Below are 20,266 nucleotides of genomic sequence, written 5' to 3' on the forward strand. Positions count from 1 at the left end.
TAATCCTCAAAGCAGATGGGGCTGACTGCTGTAAAGGAGAACTTCTTCCTCGTGGCCGCCTCCAGCTCTGCTTTTGCAAGTTCACATTCTCTAGTTCTTCCCTTCATGAACAACTTGAATCTGATCTAAGCTCCATCCAGCTTTCTTCAAGGCAAACCTATTGGAACATCTGTCTGCATTTAAAGAGAAGTCTTCAGTACATGCATAAGTTAAGACAGAAGTTAAAGCTGCCCATGACTGTGATTAGGCCTCCAGCCTGGCAACACCCTTCCTTCCCATCCCCTTGAGGAGAGCAGCTCATTTGTCAGAACATACCACTTACTTACTTACATACCATAAAGCAACCACAGCTGAACAATCCTGCTTGGGTATCCTGTTTCACTCAGCTCTGGAGATGTGAAAACAGCAGATCCAGTTAATGACATGCTACCCTAAAGCAATTGCAAAGCCTCCAGCCCAAGTGGGCTCAATACAGTTCAGCTCATCTGATCAAATATCTTTCCTTGAAGGCTCTGAGCACTCCCATTGCCTCTTTGGAGGGTTCCCCCAACCACATCCCCACCACCACAGTCTTCCAGACACTGCCAACCCACAGTTCCCACAGAAATAACTATTAGGTACAGGGATACTGCACCAGCAGTGCTATAGATGCAGCACTGGAGGTTAAAACCTGTCTCCAGTCTCATGTCTGTCTTCAGCTGATCATGTTCAGCTCTGCAGGTACTTCCTGAAGATGGGCTGAGAGAGCTGGGCTGGTTCAGCCTGGAAAAGAGGAGGCTCCAGAGAATCTTAGAGCAGCTCCAGTGCCTAAAGGAGCTACAAGAAATTTGGAGAGGGGCTTTGGACAAGGGTGTGTAGGGACAGGACAAGGGGAATGGCTTTAACCTGCCAGAGGGGAGACTGAGCTGAGCTCTTATGCGTAAGTTCTTCCCTGTGAGGGTGCTGAGGCGCTGGCACAGGGTGCCCAGAGAAGCTGTGGCTGCCCCATCGCTGGCAGTGTTCAAGGCCAGGTTGGACACAGAGGCTTGGAGCAAGCTGCTGTAATGGAAGGTGTCCCTGCCCATGGCAGGGTGTTGGAATTGGATGAGCTTTAAGGTCCCGTTAACCCAAACCATGATTCTAAGACTCATTTAAATGTGCAATCCATTTGAAGAATGAGTTCAAAATATTTTTAGCAGCAACTTAGCATATATTTATACTATATTCCTAAGAGTAGTATTTATTTTGCATGGTTCCTGGCTAATATTCAACAATTTTATTAGCTTTCCAGTCAAAAAGCCCCAAATACAGCTACAAGCACACGCACAACCCCCAAATTTCTAGCAAGTTCCCATATATTTCTGTATGCTGTGCAAAGCACTTTCACAGCCTGGAAACCAAAACTCACTGTGGGAAATAATTAAAATGGACAATTCAGAAAACTTTACAAAAATACTTCTTTTTATTAAAAGCAGCAATTCCAAGCAGGACAATACACGGAATGTAAACATCACTAAGGTCAGCTCCAGCCTGCCGAACCTCCGAGGAAGTCTACACTAAACGCACCTACTGCACGAAGCGACTTAACTGACTGTATTAGAATTTGAAAATAGATTTTCTACTTTGAGTTAAGAAAAAGTACATTTATCTTAGCCTGTCCCAGCGCCAGATACTGGCATCGTCACACACTGCTATAAGGATACTGCTGTCCCTGCTAAAACTGGTTTGTCGAATGGCAGCGACACATTTCGGATGAGTAAGAGTTGTACACCTAGAAGTAAAAGAAAGTCATTCAGCTGCAATGTTAAATCTGTTCTTGGTGTTACACTTAGAGTGCTCATTCTCCAGCCTCTTCTTTTTGTGAGCTAAGAGGAACTGACGGGAACAGGATTATGCCCTTCATGGTGTATTCTGTGCTCTAAATGTGGATGTGGGAACGCAGTAATTTCCTGTTCACCCACAGCCATTTCATACTGAAGCACTGACTGAGAGGTTGTTTCATCACATTATTTAGGGTTTCAGAATCAGTGTTCTTTCCCAGTGGTTAAGGATAAAATATTGTATGTAATTAGGTGATTAAAGACTGCAGCATTTTTGGGAACTTCATATATTTATGTGTCTACATATATGTGTGTATATATATATACAGACACACACATTTCTATATATTATATATATAAAACCACAAGTATATATATAATTCAGTATATACACAAATAATGGATATATTATTTATATACATAGTATATATGCATTTTATACACATAATGGTTTTTGAGTTTTGGGGTTTTTTGCATCTCTATTCTTATATATACTCTAGTGTGCTTATTCATGGTCTAGTGTGAGGCATCCCTATGTATAAATGTATAAATGTATAAAGACCTGTTGTAAAACTGCCTGGCCACACAGGTGAGGAACTGGAAAGCCACGCTATGCTCAGAGATACCTTTGCACTCTCATTACTCCAGTCCTCTCACCTATTCCTCCTTTGTGATGTGCTACACACACCCAGTGCATCTTCTCTTAATCACTTCGTAAATTATCCACCTAATTAGTTTGCAAACTCTTTGAGAAACAAATTGTCTTCTACTATATCTACATGTGGCAGCCAGCAGGATCTGACTGGGACCTCTTGGCACCACTGTATTATAGACAATATATGAGTATAAAATGATAGATGTTAACCTTCAGGGGCTATTTATTTTCCTGGTAGCTCAAATGGGAAGCTACAAGTTCTGTTGCACAACTTCTGTAGTTACCAGTAAAGGAAAAAGGGAAAAGTCCCAACTCCCTGTGTTAACAAAGGTGAAATAAAAAGTAAGTACTCACTTGGCTTTATGAGGATCCTCTATTTCTAAATCCCACACGTAAAGTTTGCCAACCTGATTGCCCAGAGCAAGCATCTGTAAAAGAAAGGAAAGGAAACTGAAGGTTTAAGATACTACCTCAAATAATAAAGTAAGAATTTTATAAAGGCTCTAGAGCTCCTAAACTGTGAGACATGGACATGAAGGACTTCATGAGGTTGCGGGAGGGGTGAGAAGGGCTATACAATTTGCTATATAATTTTTTTTCCATTTTATTATCCACCTGTGCAGATGGGGGAAGAAGGCATCAGTGAACATCCCCTTGGTGGAAAATCAGTATTCATTCAGTGAAGCTTTTTCCACCAGGAAGAACCCAGATTGAAAACCCTGGAGCTCCTCCAATTCCACAGCAGCCAATCTGCTTCCAAAACCTCACATGAACATTTTCCCATGCCCATAAACATGAAAAGCTTGACACTTCAAAAGCAACAAAGTCAAAGCTGACACATACCTTTTGCCAGAAATCCATTGAAAACCTCATGTACCATATATCACACTGGCTGTAATCAAATCTCCCAAGTATGGTCACGTTTGACTCACTGGGCTTGATTTTATCTATATCATCTTCCATTTTGCCAGGTTTCCAGCACACAATGGCATTTTCACAAGACTGAGGTGAAACAATGGAGGGAAAAAAATCACCAATATAATTTATACTGCATATTCAGTCTGATTATAACCAAACATTTAATTTCACAGCTTCCCCAATGACATTAAAAAAAGAACAAGTGAAAATAAAAAGGACATAAAAAGGACATAGAACTCTTGGAACAAGTCCAGAGGAAGCCAAGAGGATGATCAGGGGCTGGAGCACCTCCTGTATGAAGATAGGCTGAGAAAGTTGGGGCTGTTCAGACTGGAGAAGAGAAGGCCTGAAGGGGGCCTATAGGAATGCTGGGGAGGGACTCTTCATTAGGGACTGTTGTGATAGGACAAGGGATAATGATTTAAAACTTAAACAGGGGAAGTTAGATTGGATATAAGGAAGAAATTCTTTACTGTTAGGGTGGCGAGGCACTGGAATGGGTTGCCCAGGGAGGTTGTGGATGCTCCATCCCTGGCAATGTTCAAGGTCAGGTTGGATGAAGCCTTGGGTGACATGGTTTAGAGTGAGGTGTCCCTACCCATGGCAGGGGGGTTGGAACTGGATGATCTTAAGGTCCTTTCCAACCCTAAGTATTCTATGATTCTATGAAATATCCCCTCTATCACAGCCACAACACCAACAGAAATCACTGTCCATCATCAGGAGCCTGCTGCCTTCCCAGCTTTGCCAGACAACTGGAATGCAGGAGCCCCCCTCCCCTGCTTCAGATGGTGTCAACCAGATGTGCTCAAAAACACTGTCATGTGTGTTTGAGGCTTGGTTTGAGGCTATTCTACCCAATCCCTTTACCATGCATGCTCCAATTTCTGGCAACAAGGCAGTTGGACCACCTAGTTTAATATCTGCAAGCCAATGTTACTAATGGATTCAATACATTAATCAAAGTTAGTCCACCATGGGAATCCTAATTTCTCCCTCTAGCAGCAGGATCCATCATTAGTGCCTATATAGGTTCCATGCAGATTCTGGTTAGCTGATACCCTTGTAGTTTTAGCAGGGGTACAGTTGTAATTACAGTAGTAATTTTACTTTTTAAGTACAAGTTGCTTATCCACATACCCTGATAGCTGGTTTTATGTAGTGGGCTGTGTCAGTCGACAGAGTAATTTAACCTAAGACCCAAATGCTAGTAAAACTTCCATTAAGATCCTCAAAACAAGCAAATAAGAGTAATGTGGCTTTAAAAGCTCCAACATTACCTTGGAAAGAATTAGATCTCCCAACCATCGTACACAGTCAACATAGTTTCTATGTATGTCTCTGGTAGAAAAGTCAGGAAAGTGAATTTTCTGGGAAATAAAAGGCCTATGGAGAGAATTGCCAAGTGAGGTTCAGAGAAACACAAAAGCACAAGTCTTATTTTTAACAGCCAGTTTTAAGCTACCTCCATGATAAAAGGACAATCCTGTCTTTTTTAACAGTTTTATAACAAAGTAGATTCTGTATGCTTTCTTTTTTATTAATAATAAGAACAATCCCCATTTTCATCCTCTTTCCTGATGAAACAACTGATTTCCCATGTACAAGACTGTGCAGAGACAGCGCAGAGACCACTCCTTCTGATGCTGAATACAGCTCCTGTTGCCAAATACTTCAAGAACTAAAGCTCACTTTACTTGATGCTGTTTCTGCACCACCTAAATTGTCAAATAGAATTGTCAAATAGAAATCCACACTATTAAAAAGAAGAATACGCTACAAAGGCATCATTTAATATTTGGTAACATTACCAAAAAAAGCCAGAGTATTTTCACAGCTAGTCTCACTGCTGAACATGTTCAGTGTGGTTTAGACTCTTCAGTTCTCTCAGTGGTTTATAACTGGAAGTTAAGATTAAGAAGTTGAGGAGCTTTGTAAAGGAGGATTTATCCATCATGTCTCTTATTCGACAATTTACTCATACCCATGGTCAGATCAGAGAATGATGAAAATTAAGGTTATTATTATGTAAAACAGTTTGTCAAATAACAAATACAATAACCAGTATAAACTACTCAATATAAAACTCTTGGCTACACTTAATTACACAGATCTGCTCCCCTCCTAGAAACTTTGCGGTGAGAGGAAGAAAAGCCACTAATATCTGGAAACACAATGAAATACAAGCTCTAAAAATGATAATTTCAGACATTTTCTAGCCAAGCAGATAAGAAACAATTAAGATAAAACAAAAGGCTCAGGACTTTTAAATGAATAAAATTCTACTGAGGCAAACATCAACAAGACACATTCTGGAGAGCTTCAGTACCCAGCACAATACCCAGGTCACTCACTATCCCCAAGATATCCTAGTTTGGGTAGGAATTAACCTGGGCCATTGATGTTTAAAGTTAAACAGGGAAAGTTCAGGCTGGATATAAGGAAGAAGCTCTTTACTGCGAGGGTGGTGAGGTACTGGCAGAGGGTGCCAAGAGAAGTGGCAAATGCTCCATCCCTGGCAGTATTCAAGGCCAAGTTGGACAGAGCCTTGTGCGCCATGGTCTAGTGTGAGGTGTCCTTGCCCATGGCAGGGGGTTGGAATTGGTGATTTAAGGTCCTTTCCAACCCAAATCATTCTACGATTCTATGACAGTATTTGTGTTTTGCAAAGCCAGCCAAAATGATGAAGACTACATACCTGTTGGTTTTATTTGGGTTGTATTCATAAGACTCTTTGATGGCATTTATCATTCTCTTGGAATTAATTCTCCAGAGTTTGAGAGAGTGATCCATCCCACAGGACATGATTTTCTCACCAAGAAGATCATAATCCTGTGTGTATAAAAGACTTTTGAGCACCCCCAGCCTAAGCTGTATTCTATTAACTCACATTTTATTCCATCATTTCCATCAAAGCAGCATTTTCTGTGTAGAGAATGCAATAAAACTGCCTATTTCCAATAGAAAACTACTAATAACATAATCCTGCTCACTGCAAAGAAGCGAAGTATTTAATAACTGTATTTACTCTCTCTCAAGAAAGAGTATATACAACAGCACCGATGAACAATGAATCTAAACCTAGTTCTCCCCCCTCAGTGAATTCCCCAAGTTTTAGTTTATGAAGCAACTTCGACAGAATCCCAGGGCTATGGCATGAGTGATGACACTACTTAGAACCACAACTGGGTAATACAGTGTCAAGGTTCCATACAGATACATCCCTCACCTTTCAGGTCACATAACAGGAATGGAAACAGTTCTTAAGGGAAGGGTATTAGAAGTCAACTATTCTAGCTGGTACATGCTGGGTACCAGTGCCTGTTCACAGCCACTGAAAAGCAGCATAACTCACCTAAAGTAATTTCTTCCCTTCACTACAGTATCTCTCAAGGTTTATTTGCTGATGCTGCTTTGATAACACCTCAAGAACTTCAAAAGTGGGACCATGATGAAAACTTTACTCTTTCTAGCCCCACTAAGCTCTATTTTGTCTATTTCTAGGCTGCACTGCAAGGGAACTAGTGAGACATACAAAGTGAACAACTTGTCCTGTGTATTGAGAGGTAGCCAAATCAAGCAAATCACCTTAGATTTAAACTTCTCTATCCCCTTAAAATAATATTCATGCACTTCAGGGGGTTTTAAGTAGGTATAATATCAAACCAGTGCACAAGAGGATAAAAAGTTGCATACTGTAGGCTTACTACCCTTTGTAAATCTAAATCACTGCCCCATAGTCTTCCACTTACTGCACTTAACACCTCATCCCTGTGCCCTTCTACTCCTCCAAATATTGCAACCAGCGTGTCTGTCTGGATGTTCCACAGTCTCAATGCATGATCTATAAAGAACAAATAAAATTACATGCTGCTTTTTTATAGGTACATGTGAATAATATATTTCAGCTTAAACCACTTTCAATAACAGGGGTTCACATAACGTCAAGAAGGCACTTAATTCTTCACTTGGTAGAAATCATAGGACTACATTAACTAAAATTGCTGTTACAACTAAACTGTTGTTAAAAGTAATGCTGTAGTGAAGAAAATCTGACCACCTGCCCCATCCCTGGGGACAGCTTCTAGCAGAAAGAGACTTGGATTTTCAGATCATCCAAAAAGCAGAGTCTGATCTTAGACATACATGGTTTTATTCTGATCTCAGAAACACTCTTATGTATCAAAAAATGATGGAATTCCTTTCAGCAATTCTTACAGAGATGTTTTGATTTTTCCATTTGTCAACCTTTACAATATTACTCTTTCTGAACGACAGCCTGTATTGATGGGAAGAACTCTTTCTAGAAACAATATGTATTCCAAAGTCAATCAGACTAATCCACTTGTTAAAAGAAAGTTTTAACAATATCTAATGAAGAACTTCTACTGTATTTCTCATTTGGAAATGGGAAGCTCTAGCATATCTCCCTTTTGGATTCCACAACCCCACTGCACTGAATCAGAGCAGCGCCAACTGGAAAGCCACACAGTCCCAAAAGCTTTCCTCTTTTTCTACACATCTCTCAGCCAAGCAATTCTGAGATCCCAGTACTCTGCCGCCTTCTCAGACATAGCACCTAGTCCAGAGGTTGCACCTTAAAACCTGTGGTATTATGGCTGATAGCAAGATATGATTAAAATAACCTAAAAAATATACAGAGCTCAAGAAATTCAGCTTTACAGAACCACAGTAAAAACTTGACAGCTGCAAGAATCAGAGAGGTTGCAACTCTTATTCTCATGTAGATTCATCACCTAAATATGCTAAAGTCTAAAGTCCCCTGATGTGAAGGTTCCAACTCAAGCACACCTGAAGGCTTGCTCCTGCAGCAGAACAAGTATTCCCATACTTAACAAAACAGTCAACTGGTTAGACGTTCTGAACAAGCCCATAAGGCACCATACAAAAAAAACTCACTTCTCCCTTCACTAATAGGTTTTTTGTACAGAGCCCAAATGAAGTCAGAGCTGTTCTCAAGCCGTGGAGAATGGAAGTTTTCCCCACAAACAGTGCAAATGCTGCCTGCGACGTTAAGGATTCCCCACTAGATGGCAACAGGATTCAACAACTGACAAACATTTAACTCCCTGTAGAAAGTAAAGTGCAACCCCAAAGTTGATGTTTCTTCATTCCTAAAACCAGCATGTTCACAATCTCTTTACACCACAGGTGGAGTTATGCTTGTTGCAGGCCACGGATTTAATCCATGCAAAATATACAGCCATAAAAGAACAAAATTTGCTCTCAACTTTTAAGGCAAACTTGTTCTTTGCCAGTCATAAAAAAAAAAATCAAGGTTGTGGCCATTTTCAAGACCAAAATCCAAAGTATCCTGACTTATACAAAAACAAGAGGGTTTTTTCCTCACCTTTGCTTACAGATAAAAGGAGATTTGGATCTCTTGGATGGAATTTCAGTTCATTGATTGCATTCCCATGGCCCACGTAGTGCTGGGATAGAATTCAGAGATGTTATCATTTCCCCTCATGCTCGTATGTACATAAAGACATGAATTTCATGCCTTACTGAAACACAAGCTGTATCTCAAGTTCTGAGCACTCACCTTTATGCACTGCATTGTAATAGGATTAATTATCCTAATAATTCCCCTGGAGCCTGCCACAGCCAGGAGAGGATGGCTTGTATTGCTGTCGTATGTCCATGCACAGGTATAGAAGTTTTCATCTGCCTACAACACTCTTATGTTAAGGAACACAGAAGAAACAGGTGATTCTTTTTTTTTTTTATGTGACTTTTAAGTAAACTTGTTGGTATTTTGTGCAAGTGCTCAGGAGACTCTGATGGAATCAGTAATAGACACATATAAGGACACGGAACTGTTGGAACAAGTCCAGAGAAGGGCCAATAGGATGATCAGGGGACTGGAGCACCTCCAGTATGAAGACAGGCTGAGAAAGTTGGGGCTGTTCAGCCTGGAGAAGAGAAGGCTGTGTGGAGACCTCAGAGCAGCTTCCAGTATCTGAAGGGGGCCTACAAGGATGCTGGAGAAGGACTGTTCATCAGGGATTGTAGCGACAAGACAAAGGGTGATGAGGTTAAACTGAAACAGGGGAAGTTCAGGTTAGATATAAGGAAAAAGTTCTTTACTGTAAGTGTGGTGACACACTGGAATGGACTGCCCAAAGAAATGGTAAATGCTCCATCCTTGGCAGTGTTAAAGGCCAGGTTGGACAGAGCCTTGAGCAACATTTTCTAGTGTGAGATGTCCCTGCCCGTGGCAGGAGGATTGGAACTGGATGATCTTAAGGTCCTTTCCACCCCAAACCATTCTGTGTTTCTATGATTCATTTCTACATCTGCAAACACAAGCAACGCTGCCTGTTCTACAGACGCCAGTTGCTTCACTTCTGTTCCATAACATACAAAGAATTCTCTCTTGGCACCTCTTTTCAACCTGTTTGTCCAAAACAGCCAATGATTGGGAATAATGAATCAAGACTTGAGTTCAAAAGTTATTGGCTTGTATACTGCAAATGAAAAACACAAATTATTCCCACTTCAGAGCACAAAACATTAATTCTTAGGCTTTAAACCCAGTTCCAATTGACAGGGAAACTGAGACCACTGTAAAGCAGTGAATGTGAAACATTAGACAAATATTAGTGTTGGGAAGATTAAACTGATGGAGAATCAGTTTTCAAATATTTTAATACAGCACTGGCCATGAATGTGTGTTTTTAATATGTTTTTAATAGGAGAGAGTGTAGGATGTGGGAAAGACGTAACACTTGGACCTAACATAAGGAATGTGCCACATGAGCAAAGTATTAAATCACAGACAAAACCTTTGTATGCTTTTTTCCTACAAAGCCTCTTCATTTTTGATAATGAGAAAGCAAACAAGTGGCTTTTTAAGAGGATACATCAGCATCCACGTAGGACTGCAACAGACGGATCTCTCCTTGGGAATGACACTCATATAAAGTAACCTGGAAGAAAAAACAAGTGGAGAGATTGCTGGTTACTTGTGGCATTTTAAAAGGAAAAGTACTTGTGCACTGACTGCTGATAGGAACAGGTAGTGTGCCTTTATGACTTAAATCTCATCCATCTTCCATTTGTTTCCAACAGGTGGAAACAGTTTGATAAAGAAATGTTGAGGGCAGTTACAATAAAGCACCACTCCAGGCCTTCTTAGTTCTTCTTCCCAGGTGTGCAAATCTGTTATTTGAACTGTCTAAGTATGATTAAACTCTCTTTGAAATTAGCTACTGCAGCCATCTCTAACATGACTTGGTCTTTTAATGAAGCACTGATACCTTGTTCCATCTTATTTTAGCACTTTTGGTGACTGCCAGTTGAAACAAACCTGGAAATGAAAGGCTGCTTGCTTATTCATACGTAACACTGGCATAGAATGCACTTCAGGAGTTATTTTCAAGTCTGAAATGAATAAATCCTTGTTCAGAAAAAAAACTAAGTTCACTCCACACAGGACCTTAACTTAGCTACTGAGCTGCCTGGCATCATTGCATACACTTCTCATCCCATTTTAGACCATATGACCCTCTGGAAACAATAACATCTGTGAAAAGTAATTTTAGCGAGAAGATGCATTTATGTCTCTTGTCTCCTTATCCCATGTTTATATTCCTGAAGGATTTTTTTTCTTTACTGCATAGGCTGATTCCCAAATAGCTAACACACAACTTCATGAAACAATTCAGAGGATGCAACTTTCCCAGATGTTGCTTTTCTATGAAGCATCCTCCATCCATACTAACCACAAGCAAAGGGATTGGTTGGAGAAAAAAGCATGCAAGCAGAACCAAGTGGAAGAGCTGATGGTTAAAAAGAGATTATACTCACTCTGTTGCTGCCTACGGTAGCAAAGACAAGAGGATCACCTTCTTTACTGTGCCAGTTAAACTGGACTCCAAACAAAGGCTGCCCATGGTCCTCCTGGAGAGGTAAAGTAAGATGAGAGACCAAAAAAGATAAAACAAGAGCCACCATATTAGTATTATTTCTGTGAAATTCAGCTGTGGTAGTAAAACAGTTTAACTGGGATGTTTTCCTCCTCAAACTACTGGGTTCGCATCCAGTATAATTTCACACAGAGAAGAGTTAAAAGGAGCAGTTTTGTAACATCACATTTTAACTTGTCTTAAAGGAGGTTAAAGGAATATTCTGACACCCCCTCCTTTTCTTCCCCCAGAAAGCTTTTAAAAGGGTGAAAAACTGTTATTATATCTCAGAAGCTGTTACGGCCAGAAGCTGGCAGAATTCTCAAGCTATATTTGCAGTTCTACTTCGTTTTGCAGTTTTCAACAAGGCAACCTCTGCATCTGAGGCCACATCTATATGTATTTTATACTGTTTGAATTACTTCCACACAAAAGATTTACAACTTCAGAGGAAAATCATAAAGACAGAGAAGACTGTGTAAGAGTGAAGAAGGGCTACATTTAACTATTACAACACAGGTCTTGCAACTCTGTCACAGACACAGTGAACTCTCTCCAGAATGTCACAATGCTGCTGCAAAGTTCATGTCTACAAAGTGTTTTCAGATTGCCTTCACAAACATCAGAGAAATGCCAAATCTTATTTTTATACAGCTTACATCAGTTTAATAGAGAAAAAAGTAGCAGATATGTTTATGAATTGTGATGAATGTGGTGGTGCTTGTTAATAATTGATAACAGTATTTTGGCCTGTCCTGACAGGATGTTTTCAGTAAGAATAATGCTCACTAAAGTGCCTCCCCACAGGGGACTGTCTGGGACAGTGCAGGCAGGAAGGAAGTGTCTCACGACAGCCTTCAAATGGCAGTGCTTCAGAGACACCCCCAGGAATGTCAGCCCTGGCAGCTCTGGACTAGCCCAGACCCAAAGAGTGAATCTGAGGAGGGGGGTATAGGGGAGGAGTCCAACTCTAAGGAAAAGTTAGGAAGTCTGGAAGAATTTAAAATAGCATTATTTACTGAGAAAAGCATTATCTGTTATGAACAGAAATAGCCAGAAGGGCTAGAAAGAGAAGGGAGAATATCTGTCAGAGATGAAGGCCATCCTGCAAACACCAGAGAGGTAACAACTTTCAAAGCTGAATACAGGCTAAAAAGAATTGTTCAAAGTTTAACTCAAAGTATTGCCTATCAGAACATGGGGAAAGAACAGACTAATGGCTGTAGGAGATGAGAGATATGGGTTATTAGCAAAGGGAAAAGTAGCAAGCTTATGAGTGACCCCAAGACAGAAGGAAAAAGCAGGTACTGAGCATCTGGAAATCATTATAGTTTAATTAGAGATGAAAAATAAGGAAAACGGTATGCCATAAAATTACACACATGATTTTTAGTGTTTAATAAAGTTATAAATTTTACTTTCTAAGCTTATTTTTTGAGTATACTTAAGTTTTTCTTGAAGAGAACAGCTGAGAGGTCAAATACAGAATACTGTAAAATATCTTCCACTAGGAATTCGTTGGTTTTGAATTTCTGAGTGATAAAGTTCACTCTGATGAATACTGAGGGCTTTGGACATGCTGCATGAAGACAACACAGGTACAAGGCACAGATTCTTACTGCTTTTTTAGAGATGTATTAGCAGGTTCTGCACTTGTTTTTCTGGAATAACCTTGTTCTCTGGCACGTGCACTGTTTCTGATATATTTAGTGAAATGGGAAGAGTGAAGAGGAAGATGTTTTCCCCCTCAGGACAGGACACTTTTCCAGCACAAGCTGTGATAAGTTTGTGATTTTCTAGGTAGGACCCAGACTGAGGTCCCTATTGTTACTATGTTTGAGTATATGCCTTAAGTATTTAGTAAGCTTTTTCAAAGACAATCTATTTCCCTGGCAAGATTACTCTGCAAGGCAAACGTAAGTAGTCTAAAGACATCTTCGGCGCTACATTCCTCACGTCGAGTGCTAAAACCTCCAGGAGCTTGACCATATATCTCCAAGGGGGTTTTGGTGTTTAATGGCTGAAGGAGTCAGGCAGAGGCTCTTGCAGAGTCACTGGGGTATCTGAGGAAGTTGTGCTCACCTCCTTTAAACTACCATCATCCTTACTGGTCAAAGACAGCACATAGCTACTTTGATAACACCCATCTGCTCTAATTCTTGTCCCAGGTGCTAAACATTGAAACAGGTTTTTAAACATTGCAATTTTAGGCACTGCACATTATGGTCATCCTGAGCTGCGAAGCATGTCACACAAATCTGACCACTGGTTTGTACAGACAGAAGAGTGACCCAGATACTAGTTCAAAAGCAGAACTGTGCAATGCCATCTTGACCCTGGTATGAATAAAGGGCACAAAAGCCAAAGTACTCCGGTTCTTGATACCACAGAAAAAGAAGGCAGAGGAGAAAATAGACTTCCAATTGTCACAAAACCATATAAATAATAAATGGTTAGTTCTGTCCTTCCTCACCCCAGTGCCAGCTCAGAGAATAAGACAAGACCTGTTTTTTAGACAGAAGGCAAGTGAAGTAAATACTACGCCAACACAAAAAATAATCACCTGTGACTAAACAAACACATTTTAATACACTATCACCCACACTGCCAGTGGGGAACCAAGTGACCACATGTGCATTTCCAGTTCCCAGAAGTGGAAGCAAGCCATTACTGGCAGTGGGGTTAGTTCCCTCTTCTTTACACATCAACAAGCTAAAGTCTTGCATGTGTTTGGTTACAGACTCCCAGCTCAGGGGACAGTGAATAGAAGCTGAGAGACAATACCAGGCTGCTGACAACCACTGAGCCACAGCCTAAGCAAGAGTACAGGGCAGGTAACTGCGTTGCTTTAAAGGGAATACATCAAAGCAAAACAGACACAGCTCTTTGGTGAAAGATCTATGACCAAAATATACATGGAGGTATATAAGGATGTACAGCTCTTGGCTGCATGTGCTCATTTATAAACTACATTTCCATTCAGCCCACAGACAGCAAAGATTTCTCAGTACACCTTACAGGCACTTTGTGCTGCAAAAAGCAAAGAAACACAGGCAGCTTTTTATTTCCTGTCATTTTCGATGTTATATTCTTGTTTTCCTGATGCTTAAATTTCACCCAAAATAACTTGCACAGTAGTATTTAAAAAGCATATTTAGCAAGCACTGAGTTTTTCAAGCTGAATCATAACCATTTAACATTCAAAGCAGATGGTAATGGCCATATTTCTTTGTTTCCCCAAGGGAAAAAAGTAAAAGCAACATAAGAAGGGAAAAACAAGAGCAGAAAAGTGGAAAACCACATAATTTCTGTATCTCTAAAAAATTTTAATATTAAAATTGATTTCCATGTCTTTAAATCATGTTGACTCTGCATTAATTTCAGTACATGCACTTTACAGCATAACTCAAAGACATAGAAACTATGGGATATATGATGCAATATCCAAAGAGTCTTTCTGACCCCATATACAACATTCAATCCTTAGAGTTTATCTCCACAGTACCTGCAAAATTAGTAAGCAGCAAAAAGGAAAAAAGAAAAGAACTGAGGCTTCCTCAAACATGAAGTGAAAAGGAGTTACCCAATTTGGCTCTACCTAGGCTTTGTATTAACATGCACATTTATTATTATGAGCATTAATTTCAGTTCAAAGAGAAACAGGGAAAATAAACTACCCCACTTAGCTGGAACACTATATTTACTCCCTCACAGCTTGATTCCACTTGCACAAGAATCTGTTCCCAGGCCCAGATCCAAACCCACAGAAGTCAGGGATTGCTCAACTTCACAGGGCAGTCTTTTGGGTCACCCTATAGTGGGGTCTGCTTGGAAGCTGGGGTGAGGGAATGTTCTGTTTCCTTAGAAGGTACTTGAAAAGTCCTAACTGTTTTTGGATATTTGGTCTTCAGACAGAAAACGAACAGGCTCAGCAAAAAAGCAGAACTTGTTGAATGTTTGGGTGCTGAAAGGCCCCTGACTGTGTTTGAAGTATGACTTGAAGCCACCCACAAAAAGCATTATCTGTGGGGGCGATTCATGCAGTCACAGAAGCAGCTGCCTACTTAGGTGAAAATGAAAGAACTTCCGTCCTCCTACACCCTGAAAGGGCTCCAGATAATGTATTTTTTTGAAGTACAGAAGGTAAGATTAACTTGTTTCCCAGATACTTTCATCAGCATAACTTCGTATCCCAATTTCTGAAGGGACAAAGCTCATTAGGAGGTTTCCATGCTCCAAAGCTCTCATCCTCTCCCACTCAGCTACCCCAGCATTTCATCCAGGCAACCTGAAGCCAAAGTTCAGGCACAGCTCCATCAGCACAGCTCAACAATCAACTGTGGGGGAACAGCAAAACCCTCTTAAAGCAATTCTGCACAAACTATCCACTCTGGAGCTGCACACATCCTCTTGTCAGCTAAATATAAAATTTAATAGAACTCCCATATTGTTCCAGACACAATCTTTTCTTTATTTAGAGATCTTGTAAAACTAAAGTCAGACAGCATATTTACATCTTTTGCCACATAAATATCCCACACAAGACCTCGGAACGAAAAAACAACATCCTGACAGTGTAAAAGAATCAAAGAGAAAATCCATTCAAACCATCACAGTCTGTTACTAGTGCAGAAGAGAACAATACTACCCTAAAATACAAGAGCAGGGAGTAAAGACAGTGAATCTACATCCCTTTATAGCATCAGGTATTAGGTGGGAAGATAAATATGACCTAGATGAGGTGAAAGCACAATCACAACACTCATGATAAATTAATCAAATTGCACTATATGACGATTGCCAAACAATAGAAACAACCTTGTGGCTTTTCTATATACAAAATTGTATATAGATACTCAAAATACCTATCTTGGCACTGTCTCACAGGCAACATTAGCATTACTGCCAGCATTCCCACACTCGCAGAGATGGTAGGAAGCTTACACATACCTACCTTGAGGCTATTTACACATTTGAAGGAATATTTGCACTTCTTTGATTTCCATTTTCCTTTTCCCCAGCTTTTCCTTCCGGGTGCATTAGGAGTGTTTGTTGGTGTATCGGGGCGTTCGGTGTTAGTACCACTTTCAATACTAACAGCATCATCCTGAAAATATTTAAGTTATATAAAATGTAATAAAGGTTTCATTAACTGCTGTATAAATTCAACTCACTGCAGCACTTGGCCTTTTCACTTCCTCTTCTCTGTAGGAAGAGAAGATCTCCTAGGACTTGATGTTATTTAGATTCACATATTTAAATTTATTACTAACATCATAGCATTCCTCCCTAGAAACAGAACATAAGTCACATGAGGACTAATCCCAGAGGGAGAGATATAAACTGTGATCTAGTGAAGTTTCATCAGAATACTGGTAGTTGCGTTTAAGAAAATGTTGAAGTGGTCACTAAAAAACAGCTCTGACGTAGGTGGAATGAGTACTGAAGGAAGAGGTTGGTTGTGTAAAAACATTATGCTTTGCCATAACAAGAATCTAACTTAACACTTCTATACACCCCAAGCAGCATCAGGCACAGCACAGTTCTGCAGTAAGTCAGCACTGCCCACTAGATGAGGAAGTCCCACCTCTCCCTCCTGCTCTTTCCTACAGATACTTGCTTCAACTAAAAACTAAGGTAAAAAAACAAGCCACAAAGCCAAAAATGAAGTTAGCTGGCTGTCTGACCAGGTAACTAATCCAACTGGCCTCCAACCATCAGCTGCCAGACCTAAGGTAAGGATGGGAGAAGGGGGTGAGCAAAACAAGCCAGCCAGCAGCTGAGCACTTTTAGATCAGCTTTAGATAATTCACAGAAAATTCAGTTGCACACATAGTGTGACTGCAGGGCACTACTCAAAAGGACCTTTCTGTTCCTTGCATCGCTCACCACAGCACACTTCAACTTCACCTGCAATGTAACTGGCAACCTTGTGCTTCCACAGGATTACCTTCAGCTTAAAAATACTTAAAAACCTTAAAAATCAACCTTTATTTATATCCTGGCAAGGCAGTCTGTTCAATTCCCATCAGAGCAGTGGAAGGGGAACAACTCATCCCAAGGCTTTGGGATTTCTGGATCTGAACTAAGGTAGGCAGAGGCAGACAACAGCCTGTCACTGGAGGTTAAGCATGAAGCTGCATTAGGAACTCCACTAGGAATATGGAATAAGGTCAGCTCTAAACATTGATACACCAATTCACATCAAACATTTATTCTGTGTCCTAGTTTCATATCATATCAACAGAAGCAAGTAGATGTGCACTGGTCTTTGTTTGACCAACAACTCTGAAAATCAGGACACTGAGAAGAGAAAAAGGAGGCAATACAACACACAAGCCTGTAAGCAAACTACCCAGACAAGGAGTCATTCCCTTCACGATGCACTCCTAAAAGAACAAACCCTCTCCTAACACATATAACCAAGTTGAACAAGTTTTACATTTTCCAGTTTCTTCTCCTTTACCCTAAAAAAAGTCAGTTTGCCAAATCCTCATCTCCCAAGAGCACGGGCTAGCTAGAGTTCTAATGCTTCAGAAAACTGAAGTTTTCCCTGGACTAGTCAGATATTGTCAACAAAAGAACAGCAGGTACCTGCTACAATGCAACTACAACATAATCACAAACTTGCACCCAGGAAACCTGTGGAACAAAACAGACCCCTTCTCCGTATCAATATTATTCTGCCAACTTCTAAATAGAATCCCTGCCTTTCAGGAGCAGTGGAATCCAATAACAAACCTTGAAGAGGAAATCCTTTCACCACTGAGACAGGTCACACTTTCAACAACCAGACAGCCCACATCCATGGTCACTGACAGCCTAACACAGGCACCAAAGCAAACCGGAATGCCTCTGTCACCAAACTACACTTAATACACAAATGCTGCTGAGCAGTGGCACAGAACACCTTGAACCTGCCTGTCCCTCACAAGCAGCACTTCCACAGGACATCGGGATGTGGTCCAGATCCTTCACATTCTGGATAAAAGAATAAACCCACACTGCACAAAGCTAACACACAAACATCATCCCCACGCCGGTAGCTACATAAAATGACTGCCAGATACCCTACCTTACTGTTCAAGTATAAAGTTATTCAGTATCAATCATGTTACCTTTGTTCCCAACACTAGATTTTAGCCAAACTTAAGAGATTACTCTCCTCATGCCCTGCTGCCGCCTTCTGCTGACAGAAGCTCGAGCACGACCCTACTCCTCAGTCCTCACAGATCAACTTATGCTGCAACGTGACAGTGAACACACACACACACACAGATAAAACTTCCGGAAAGATATAAAACCTTGCGGGTTTGCAAATCTGGCATCTTGAAGAGAACTTGGACACAGAGCACGCTTAGAGTTCGGGCCTCAAATTCTCCCTCACCCACGTGGAGGAAAAGTGACTTTCTCCTCCAAGACTCACACGGGTCCCTCTCCCACCGGGGCCTCCCTCCCTACAACGCCCGTCTCTTTGAGGGGCAGGCACCGAGCCGCAGCGGACACAGAGACGGGGCGGACGGGCTGACACCCCCGTCTCTTCTCTCCCTTCTCCCATCTCCCACCCGGGATGCGAGACCCGCTTCCCTCAGGACACCCGAACCGGCCGCCCCCTCCACTCTCCTCACAGCGGCTCCCACCGGGCCGCCCCCCCCACACACTCCTCGCCTCAGCGTTCCCGCCCGCCCCCGGCAGCGAGGCCCCGCTCCCGTCTCACCGCCCGTCCCCCGCTCCCCATCCGCCGGTCCCCCGGCCTGGCCTCACGTTCTCATCGCCGGACAGGTCCCCGGGGTTGCTGTTCTCGTCGCTGCTCAGCTTCTGCTTCTTGGCCGGCATCTCCCCGCCCGCTCCCGCCGCTGCCACAGCCGCCGGGGCTTCTCCCCGCTCAGACATCTTCCCCGCCCCCCGACACCGCCACGCAGCCGCAAAGTGCGGACGGGGAGGTCGGAAAAGCCTTGCCGTAAAGCAACCCTGCGCCCGGTTAGGTAGTATTGCAAGGGAGAGCTGCCACACTGCTGAAAAAGCGCCTTTCCCGCCGAGGAGCCTCAGGGGCCGCTCGCTGAGGGGACGGAGCCGGCCCTGGAGTTAAATTAACCCGGTTTTAGCTGCATAGGGTTATCAATGCATCCCATTAATGGCACTTTATATCGCTGTTTGTGTTTTGTTTTTGCCGTCCGAGGCAGAAACAAGCAGTCCCCATCGTCACAGGTGCTAACGGTCCCTCAATCCATATTCGCGTGGTGGTTGCCTGCTGTTTTTCGTGCTTAAAGGGGTTTTAGTTTTGCTCTCCTCTTGATCTACGGAAGTCTTTTAGTCTGCTTCAGGAGGAGTGTGGCCAGAGGGCGAGAGAGGTGGTGCTGCCCCTCAACCCTATGCTGGTGAGGCCACATCTGCAGTGCTGTGTCCAGTCCTGGGTGTCTCCATACAAGAAAGACAAGGAGGTACTGGAGAGGGTCCAGTGGAGGCCACAGGGATGATGAAGGGTCTGGCACACGTCTCTTATGAGGAACGATTGGGTGAGCTCAGTCTATTTAGTCTGGAGGAGACTGAGGGGCGATCTCAGTAATGTGTATAAATATATCAATGGTGGGTGCCAGATTCTTCAGTGGTGCCCTGTGATGGCACAAGGAGCAATAGCCATAAACTAAACCACAAGTTTCACCTCAACATGAGGAAGAACTTTATGCTGAGGGTGGCAGAGCAATGGAACAGGCTGCTCAGGGGTTGTGGAGTCTCCCTCTTTGGGGACATTCAAACCCCATCTGGACACGTTCCTGGGTAACCCACTCTGGGTGCCCCTGGTTGGCAGGGGGTTGGACTATAGGATCTCCTACAGTTCAGCCCTTCCAACCCTAATGGTCCTGTGTGATTCTGTGAAAATGGTTTCTGGAGAAGTCTCCGCTCTGCTCCTGCACTCCCTGGCAAGTTCCTACTACAGTTCTAAATGAAATAACTGCAGTTGC

General features: G+C 42.0%; 1 protein-coding gene across 1 annotated transcript; it reads right to left on the reverse strand.

Moving 5' to 3' along the window:
• Positions 1-1,418: 1,418 nt before the first annotated feature.
• Positions 1,419-19,215, reverse strand: EED (embryonic ectoderm development). Its single transcript, XM_034060011.1, has 12 exons — positions 19,068-19,215; positions 16,258-16,410; positions 11,206-11,298; positions 10,260-10,325; positions 8,939-9,064; positions 8,744-8,825; positions 7,125-7,216; positions 6,071-6,204; positions 4,653-4,758; positions 3,298-3,456; positions 2,809-2,882; positions 1,419-1,750 (listed from the first exon to the last, which is right to left on the reverse strand). The coding sequence occupies exons 1-12, from the start codon at positions 19,194-19,196 to the stop codon at positions 1,624-1,626; spliced, it is 1,341 nt and encodes a 446-aa protein (XP_033915902.1). The 5' UTR covers positions 19,197-19,215; the 3' UTR covers positions 1,419-1,623.
• Positions 19,216-20,266: the final 1,051 nt, after the last annotated feature.

This window comes from Melopsittacus undulatus, chromosome 2, assembly GCF_012275295.1.
Source record: "Melopsittacus undulatus isolate bMelUnd1 chromosome 2, bMelUnd1.mat.Z, whole genome shotgun sequence".
NCBI classification, from domain to species: domain Eukaryota; kingdom Metazoa; phylum Chordata; class Aves; order Psittaciformes; family Psittaculidae; genus Melopsittacus; species Melopsittacus undulatus.